At 38.6% G+C, this 9650-nt stretch overlaps 3 protein-coding genes across 5 annotated transcripts; 1 reads left to right on the plus strand and 2 right to left on the minus strand.

The window, feature by feature from the left end:
- Positions 1–1671: 1671 nt before the first annotated feature.
- Positions 1672–4204, minus strand: Riok2 (RIO kinase 2). Its single transcript, XM_078189958.1, has 5 exons — positions 3856–4204; positions 3286–3427; positions 2812–3190; positions 2451–2735; positions 1672–2376 (listed from the first exon to the last, which is right to left on the minus strand). Exons 1-5 carry the CDS (start codon positions 3919–3921, stop codon positions 1719–1721), a joined length of 1530 nt encoding a protein of 509 aa, XP_078046084.1. The 5' UTR covers positions 3922–4204; the 3' UTR covers positions 1672–1718.
- Positions 4205–4771: 567 nt separating this feature from the next.
- Mrps30 (mitochondrial ribosomal protein S30) lies at positions 4772–6946 on the plus strand. Its single transcript, XM_078196024.1, has 4 exons — positions 4772–5460; positions 5543–6132; positions 6220–6613; positions 6686–6946. The coding sequence occupies exons 1-4, from the start codon at positions 5006–5008 to the stop codon at positions 6900–6902; spliced, it is 1656 nt and encodes a 551-aa protein (XP_078052150.1). The 5' UTR covers positions 4772–5005; the 3' UTR covers positions 6903–6946.
- On the minus strand, positions 6918–9464 carry LOC144478261 (lysosomal acid glucosylceramidase-like). Of its 3 annotated transcripts, XM_078196028.1 has the most exons (8): positions 9369–9464; positions 9064–9190; positions 8857–8961; positions 8389–8654; positions 7775–8206; positions 7616–7695; positions 7281–7555; positions 6918–7193 (listed from the first exon to the last, which is right to left on the minus strand). In XM_078196028.1, exons 1-8 carry the CDS (start codon positions 9418–9420, stop codon positions 7094–7096), a joined length of 1437 nt encoding a protein of 478 aa, XP_078052154.1. In that variant the 5' UTR covers positions 9421–9464; the 3' UTR covers positions 6918–7093. The 3 variants fall into 3 exon arrangements, with proteins under 3 accessions (XP_078052154.1, XP_078052152.1, XP_078052151.1); XM_078196026.1 differs by having other exon boundaries at positions 8857–9190; positions 9378–9464; XM_078196025.1 differs by having other exon boundaries at positions 8857–9190.
- Positions 9465–9650: the final 186 nt, after the last annotated feature.

Raw genomic sequence — 9650 nt, forward strand, 5'->3', positions numbered from 1 at the left:
GCCGGAAAACCGCGAAATCTAATTTACCCTGTAACTACCCTCACGGACAAGTCACAGGGTTAAAATTTTGCACAGATGAGTTTTTATTGGTCAGCTATCGAAGTATGTATGACTCATTGAAAAACCTCTAAGGGCAGTTTTGACCATCTTAATCGGCTATTCCCTTTGCCTGGTAATCAAGTATACAATCGCGACGGTACCCGAAGCTACTCTTCGTGGTCACCTCCACACATGGTGCATAGAACATTAGTGCTGTGAACCTCGCATAAGACACATCGGTTTCCGAGTGCCATCCTGTCCGTGCAAAGAAGGAAAAGAGCTTTCGGTAAGGTTAAGGAACCGAATGTGCATTCCGTTCGCGTTCTTTCTACCGGAAAGAAACTCTAGTTGTGCTGCGCTTTCTCCGGCACAATTAGAGAAATAAGGTCTACATCCTCCGCTCGGCCTGCACTATTGCTGTGCTCGAGCTGCAAGTTTGCAAGGCCGTTTAAAAGCAGTTAGGTGATAAGCGAACAGTCCCAGTTCTGCCCGTTCTGCACTTTTACAGTGCACTTGCAGAATGATCAGGTCGCTTGAACAACCATTCCCTGACTCGCTAGACAGTTGATTCCGATTTGGACAACTGTCTTGCACTTCGGTTTGAAGTACACGGCGTCTGGAGAGGATCAACGAATAGATGTGGTCCCGCTGTGACGGCTTTCTTGGGTGGATCCACGAATAGATGGGGTCCATCCGGGCGTGTGAGCGTCTAGTTCCACGTCCACCCTAGGTAGACTTGTGGGAGGTGCACGACCCACACTTGCCTAGGCATCGTGCTCCGGTAGTTGTCTAAGGACGCTGCTCAACGTGGTGTATTGGATATAGCTGGGATGCTGCAGATCCCAAGTGCGACCCCTCTCCCCGTTGCTCCTCGAGGCCCGTGCACCTCGGATGAGGAGCGAGTAGCTTCGATAAGAGAGTCAAAACGTTCTGTCGCTCACGGAGCAGATCTGCTGGAGATTTACGACCTCCAGTAGACGAATTCCAGACAGAAGTGCATCTCTCAAGCAAGGACTGCCCGCAAATTCAACGTAATATTCCGAATCTGCGTGGCGCGGTTTCTGCCGACCGTCGTGGTATACACGATGAGACATCGGCTGTCCTTGTCTAGAGAGAGCGAGACCGTGGTTTCGGAAACAAAGTACGAGCTTGCCGCCAAATACTTTCCTTGTCTTTCCAAGGAGGCATCGGTGTGGCCAGACAGTCGGCTCACTCAGTACGGTTCAACGATTAAGTGGCCCCTCCTCTCGCTGGAGCACGCGTTTCGCGGCTGACCACCTGAGATGGAGAACAGAATAGCTGATTGACAGCTTTACTAATTTTGCTGGTGGCTACGGCTAAGATTTCTTATTTCAGAAATCTTACACAGCCGGAACTCGAGCGGCGCCCGGACCGAGCAGACTGCTCTAGAGGAAGCGGCAAAGGAGGCCACAAGCGTTGAATACCGTCCTGTAGAAGCCCCTTTAATGAACCGCTTGGGTTGCATTCAAACCAGCAAGAGTAGATTTTGTTCAAGACCTTCAACACTCTCCTATCCCTCAGTACCGCATATCGTTAGAGTCACGGTTAGCCGATCTACTAACAAAAACAGAAGCACAACGTCTAGGAAAAAGAAAGATCTACAACGTCAACGCAAAACATCATTTTATTTTCGACGATTATTATTGCATTTTTAAATTTTACTCCCATCCCCATATTCCCGTCGATTGCTTCACGGTGTCCCTGTTCTCCCTTCTAATTCTACTAATCGCGTTTGCTTCTCCTTTGACAAGAACTCTTCTGCTCGTTTGTGCTTTCGCGCGCCTCTGCAACGCTGTTTTTACTTTCGCTTTAATCATTTCTGGAGGAATCGTAGTAGTGGTTGTCGTACTGTAAACACTTCTCGAATCAAATCGTGATTTTCCAATATTCAGGCGCTCCTCCCCTGTATTAAAGTTTCTAATAGAATCGAACGAATCGATGGATTCTCTATCATTATCTACTTGTACGTCGACTAATTGTTTGTTCGTCTGAATTTTTGAGGTACTGTTTACTTTTCCTTCACCACAGTCAACAACTGCACTTTCCAAACACGTATGCACTACACTTTCCGGTTCTTCTGTTCTTGGTGCAGAGGAATCCTGCACGTCGCAAGAAATCGCTAACTCGTTAATAGAATTTTCAACTCCTAGTTGCAAACGACTGACTTCGTCCTCACTCGCGTCTTCCGATTCGTTTTCTGTTGGTTCAATCTCCTCGTCATCTTCCTCAACCATTCCCATTTCCTTTAACAGGTCCTTCTCCATTTGTTTCGTCAGACCACTAGCCTTGATCTCTGCATCTATGCAATCTTCTCTCCTAAATAAAATAATAATAGTATGAAGACAAAATTAAATCTTTTCTACTAATGATGTTCATTGTGACATGCTTACGAAATATCATCAAATGTTGGAAACAACTCGCTTTCGTAAGCGAAACGTCTTTTAAAGAAATCTCGCACACAATTTACATCCCTTTCAAAATGGAATTTAGCGTCAACATGCTCGGTGGAAATCATTTGTGGAAAATCAATAAGAATCGGTTTGCCACTGTTTGTGATCATAATATTAAACTCGTTGAAGTCCCCGTGAATAACTCCGTGATTTCCAAGTTTTACAATTAAATTCATTAATTCATCGTAAAGGGATTCGACGTCGTCCACTTCTTTTATACCACAACTAGATGAAAAGAGATGCAATCAATGGGAAAGAATACATTTTTAAATGTAATGCACAGGAGTAAATTTTGTCTTACAGAGGTCCACCTTGCACTAACTCCATGACAACGCAGTGCCTGTTGAAATCGAACGGTTTTGGCACTGGAAATCCCCTGTCAAAGAGAGCTTTCATATAAGCGAATTCTCTTGTTGCAGATATTCTCGACAAGTATAACCATGATGCTGATTTTCTATGCTGGAAGTAATCTCTTTTGCTTTTAATATTTCGGAAACATGTTCTTCCTAATCTGTGTAGTTTTAAACAAACTGGTTCTCCTTCTTCATTAGCAACTATATAAATGTTAGACTCTTTCCCTACTCCAATTTGGTTGCCAAAAGATGTAACAACACCCCTTTGTGCCAACACTTTCAAAGCCAAGTAATCATAACCAGCATTTGTCAACCGATAACCATCATCTACAAAGATAAGTAAATTTTATTTTTTACCATTTAATTTCTTTTCTTACGAAAGGATCATTTTGTACTAATGTAAATACTGAAATTATACAAACAGTGTTTGCCACGTTCATAACTGAGAAGCTTATGTTTACATAATTCCTTCATTAATTTGTGAACTCCTCCATACCGCAAATTAGCTATCTGAGCTGCTAGTGACGCAGGAACAAGCTCATGATTTTTCATTCCCATCTCGATCTGTAATAAAAGAAAATTTACATTACTGTTGTTAACGGAAATTTTACGAATTTATCAAAGTTTAAAAATCAATTATTTGAGTGACATCTTCAACATTGAGAGAATCTGAGACAAAATATCGAATAGAAAAACATTTAAAATTGAAATAACCTAAAACGAGAAATATTAACTACGAGAACATAATCTTAATAGACATACTTTGGACTGCAGTCCAAACAAAATCTTAATTAAAGCCAAGATGAAGAATTTTATCAACGTTTAAAATTTGATCATTTAAGTGGCATTTATAAAATATAAACGATATCGAACATAAAATACAAAATAAGAGAACATAACCTTACATTAAAATGAGTTCAATAAAGTTTGGATGTACGATGTACTAAGGTGTGAAATTAATTTTAAATAGCTAATTGTAGGAAAATACTCACAGCGGTTAAAACACGGAAATCGTCCCGCGTTAAATACCTTAACAATGTGACATTTAATTTACCCATGATGCATTCACAATTTATAATACATCTAAATATACATATGTCAATTCTTCCATCGATTTATTTAAATATAGATATGTACACTAATCACGGGAGATTGTGCAACTACATATCACTAGGTTTGCTCTACAGGTAAAGTCACTATACATTCTGTTTTCTACATAGAAAATGAGTCTCTTGCTGTTACCGGCACGGTACAATTTATGTATGTACAAGCAATAATGGCTCCTACTCTTACACACTTTTCGTACTTCCTAAACTGGCTCACACATTCCCACCATTAACTTGCGCATCCAACTCCGCGCAAGTACTGTAGAAAGAGATCGAGATGCGATAGAGAAAAACAGAATGATACAGAAGGAAACCTAGCTTGTTTACTTTGACGCGCCTGCGGTCTCACTCCTTCCCGCGCATTCGTTTAGTTGGCGCGTCATCTGAGTTACCCGAGGTAAAATCTTATTTATAAACGATTTTCGATTTCTAATCAGCTGTAAATTCGTTTCCATCTAATTTGAAATCCACAGTTACATGGGGCTAATGGCTGTAAAGTAGTGTGTATGTAAAATATACTTTTTGAATAGTAAGTACATTTTATTATTTGAAACTTCTTTAAAAATCGAATTTCGCGCCACGTACCTCCAGTTGTCCTGATTTCATTCTCTCTTGCTTACTTATTGTTTTTTCTCTTTTTCTTTAACTACAAGGGTAGCACTGTCTCACCAGTAAATTGCCAACCAATCAGAGCAAGGAAAATTTCTATATTAACCCTCGCTAACAGATCGAGCTGCAGCCTGGAGGAGTGCGGAAGTAGAATCCGTTGTTGTATTATAATGAGAATTATTCTTACTTATGCATATAATTGCATATAATTATTTCTGATGTTTATACATTTATACCGTAGTGTCGTACGCGAATAATGTTAAGTTCTATTTGTAAATTCATACAATTTAGCACATTACATTATAGATAAGCTATGTCATAGAATTAGTCTATTGAAAGGCTAAGGGAACGCGATCATAACCTCTTAGTATATAACCTCGACAGTGGAAACAAGTGTATACTCGAACATTTTTACTAAATGTGAAAAATGTTTGCTGGATTACGAAAATCCGCATTTACTTATCCTGTCACTGTCATAAAGAATTCCACACGTAGTTATGCTCTCCCAATGCCTAGTACATGTAGTCAGTCAGAAAACGCAGTTTATCCACCAATTTTGGATCCCACTAACAACGGGCAGAAAAGAAGAGACAAAGAGGAATGGAGTAATAAAATTAAAAAGTTGGAAACCGTGGAGGAAAAGTTGTTTGGACTAAATATGCCTTATTACTATGGTTGGAAATCTTTATTCCTGCAAGAGGGATATGTCCGATATAACACATTGGAACATACTCAATATATTACAAAAACCAATCTAGTAAATGATAATAAATTACCAGACCTTTACGATAAATTATGTACATCAGAACAGTTAGATGATTTGGTGCAAAGCATTAAGAAGCCCATAGAAGATGCAATTATTTTTGAATATTGTGACAGATTGTAAGTATAAATTATTTATTGTAACATTCATAATTTTTTTCATCCATTGATTATAATAATTAAGTAGTTGTTTGTAATATAGAAAGCAATATAATGCAGAAGATAATCTAATAGAAAAAGCTTACAATACTACAAATACAATCGCTTATCAAATTAATAGAATAATATTAACTGCTTTGGCCCGCTTGTACCCGCATTTAATGGAAGCAGAAGTAGATATTGAACCAAGAATCGAAGCTTTCTGGCTTCGGGGAAAATGTTGTGACCCAAACCAAGATGAAGGAAATGCAAATGCAAAAAGGTCCAGAACATACTCAACTATAGTACGACCTGATATTCCCGTACAGTACCATGGTTCTCCCATCCTACAATTGAGAAACAGATTTCCATTGAAAGAAATTCTTTCTGAGAGAGAACGTTTTGATTTCAAATATAAAAATTTTGAATTTTATCATGACTATTACACATTAGGGTATAGGAGAGAATATAAACATGCTACTAATATACCAGGTTTTTGGCCTGGGGATCCATCAGAATTTGGTTTGTTGTCTTACCACAATTGCAGTAAAATAGCATTTAGAAGGCCAACTTATGACGATACATTGGATGCGCTCTCAGTGCAAGCTATATTTGCCTCTTACAGCTGGTTGTTGTCTCAAGCTTGTTATCAAGGTATACATTACTATGTACATATTAACCTTCTTGTAGTTCCTAGTATATAAACACATTTAAATGATAAAATGTTGGTTACGAGTTTAGGTTTTACTACAGTCAATGAAATCACATATCCATTGGTAACACAGACTATTCTAACGGATAGTCAATCTTGGTCATTTTGCGCCTACCAATTGAATACAATATTATTGCGATCACCATTCGTAGAAGAGAATCCTATGAACAACATATGCTGGATAACCAAACCCGAGAAATTGTATGATTCAGTGGAAAACGGACAAATTCATGGTTTCAACGAAGACGTATTAAAAACATTGATCAAATTTTATATTAACGCACCCGAAGAAAGAACTGATCTAGATATGAAGCCTTATTTGGGAGAATCTGTGAAATATCTTGCTGATATTTCAGATACCGAACGAAGAATATGGCTGGAAAATTCATTCAAGCATATTATGTCGAATCGACCGAGACATTTGTACGTAATTAATTATTTAAATAGTTGTAAAATAAATTAGGCACGGATTATCAATTTCTTTCTGTTTTATAGCAAAATACCGGAAGTAGCCGATTGGCAAAAATTCTATTTAATCAAACATAGCACTCGACCCATGGATAAGAAACGAGATCCATGGCAGTTTGGGTATGAACCATTTAAACGAAGAATGGACGATCATCAACCAATTTATATACCAAGATGTCTTCGAGAAAATCCGAAGCTGAGAAAAAAAGGCCGATGGGCGAAAACTTATTACCCGGATGCGTAAAATGTTTTTCTGATGTTAAAATAAAACAGTTTATTATACGTTGATTATCTTGTCCCGTTGTAACATTTTTTTTATATTCGATACTAACAATGAGTTAAATTATATTAAGTTTTCTATAATCTGCTGCTATATTGTACGCCTACACGATTGAAATCAATGTAAATTTAATATGCTTTTCATAATAATGTTATTCATTGATATATCACGGTATTAATCGAATTAGGGGATAGTTTCAAGCGCATGGTACCGCTGTCCACATCAGTTAGGATCACAGTCTTTGACGTTTCGTTCCTGCAATGCATAAAAAAGAACACGAAGTAAACGGAACCGCAATATAAATTAATTTTATTCGTATTTAGTTTTTTGATATTTGTTTACCTATTGCACAGCACAACAACAATTTCTTTCGTCGGTGTTACGAAAGCTGTAGCCTTGATGCTATCGGCATCGGTGACCGATATTCTAATTGAGTTTCTGTCAACGAATCTACTAAAATGTTTGATGGCGTAGTACATGCCCGTTTTGTAAAATTCATCCCTGCCTGGGTTCACGACAATACCAGCAGTGTTGGTATTGTTAAGCCAATTCGGTCCTCCTTTGTCGTCGAGGGCTAAGTTCCAGTCCATCCATCCAATAGCCCAGTGATTCATGTACTTCAAACAAAATGTCCTTGTTAGAAGTTATAATAGGTTGCTTTGTTTTCATTTCTTTACCTCGATTATGCTTGTAGCATATATCTCGGCTCTACTCCATATTTCTGATACGACACATGGACTTCCCCATAGATTTGGTCCTAAACGAAAGAAAACAACTGAGACTTCGCTGCCGCTAATAACTTTTCAGCTTTCTATATGGATCTACAGAAATGTCACCTGTAGATGCTTCCGTCATCAGAATAAATTTATTCGGATAATCATCGTGGAGCCAGTCCAATACCGTTGCAGGCATTAGAGAATCCATATAAAAGTGCACAGCGGTTCCAGCAGCGTACTTCGACGACTTTTTATCCGCTAAAACCGGCGTAACGAACCAAGGCAACGCGATCCTGTTGTCATCCAAAAGCAGAAGCAGTGTTTTATTGTGTACCGACGATGCTAACGTTGGACCCATAAAATTGCCAACCCAATTGGCCATAGTTTCGGGGAGCCAACCCACGGTACTAAGAGGGAAACCAGGGTTAAAAGCATTTAGCGGTTCGTTACTCGTCGAAACGGCCCATATATCAAGACCGTTCTGTATATAAGCATCCAGAAACTTCATTATATAATTGGCATAAGTCTGATAGTGTTCTTCCTTCAAGAAACCTATAACGGAAAGCCATTAGTTAATTCACTTTAGACTTTTTTCAATGATGGAAAGAGTTTCGATTCAAGATCATCCGAAGGTCATCAACAATAAAACCTTCCCTGCAAAACAGATATCTCGTTGGCGCCAGAAGATTTTATCTTATGGAGACATTCAGATGATCTCCATTATCTGCATTTACCAAACCCATTGTATTCTTTGTTAGTTTTCATCCATTCCGGAGGTGTCCACGCAGCACTGACTAATTTTAGGTCAGGATTTAATTCGCGAGCTTTCTTCAGGAAAGGTATCTTGTATTCATAATCTTCTCGCGAGAGTGCGAAGTGTTCTAGCGAAGTGTCGTTTTCATTATCGTCGTAGGTGTAACCTCTCGTAGAGAAGTCGGTACCAGCGATCGGCACACGACCTAAATTGTACCTGCTACCCACTTCCGGGTCGTAGTATGTACTGCATGCATTAAAAAATAATAAACTGTCATGTAATTGTCTCTAAACTTAATTTGTAGTTGTACATTATAGAGTCTAGATGTCTAGAGTTTAGAGGATGAGTCACTCCAACTTAATCAAGTATGTGATCTGAACGATCGCATACCTACTACCTAATTGATACGTTCATAGTTTATAGACTCGAATATGGCATTGCTAATTACCGTATCAATTGATCCTGGGTAGCTCTACTAAGTTTCTTTATGTTTATGCCAAAAGAATCGGTAAAGGCACCTCCGAATCCGAACACCGATTGATAAGTTTTCGACCTGTTTAAAACCAAACGTTCCTCCAAGGGTGAATGATCGTCTTCCTCGCTAAATTTTCCGGTTGACATTCGCAATCTGTCGCCTCCCTTGTTCGATACGTACCAGTAGAAGCTCCTTTCTTCTGGGATCTTTGGTTCAGCTAACGGAACGTCATCGCAATATGTGGAATTGCAAATGCACGCCAGTACATCATTATCGACGATATAAGGCACACAGTCCTTCGCATAAACTGCACATCAGACAATGACACTATGTGTAGTTTACTTTATCGCAATGCCACGAATGTGTTTTACAGTGTAATGAAAAAAGCGTTCATTTCCAAATGAATATTGCAAAAAGTTTCACAAACACACAGCTATTTATTTGTCAGAATGCTAATCAATATTAATTCGTAACGGTATGCGTACATTTAGTACCTGTGGCAAAGAAGAATCCAAAAATGAGGAACGATTTCCACATGTCTTCAAATATTCGTTACCAATGTCGACGTAGAACAGATCTAATAAACTGACAGCTGAGCAAGTGACTATATTTATAGTCATTGTCACTTTTGCAAGTCCCTGTGCATTATCGTTTTTGACAGTGTTGAAGAAATTATTCACGCCATATGGTTCACTCCCACGCGAAAATGTTTAATACATGATCTTTATGGAAATTGAAACATTTTTTACCTTTTTTACAACAGTATT

This window comes from Augochlora pura, chromosome 2 (assembly GCF_028453695.1).
Source record: "Augochlora pura isolate Apur16 chromosome 2, APUR_v2.2.1, whole genome shotgun sequence".
Lineage (NCBI taxonomy): Eukaryota > Metazoa > Arthropoda > Insecta > Hymenoptera > Halictidae > Augochlora > Augochlora pura.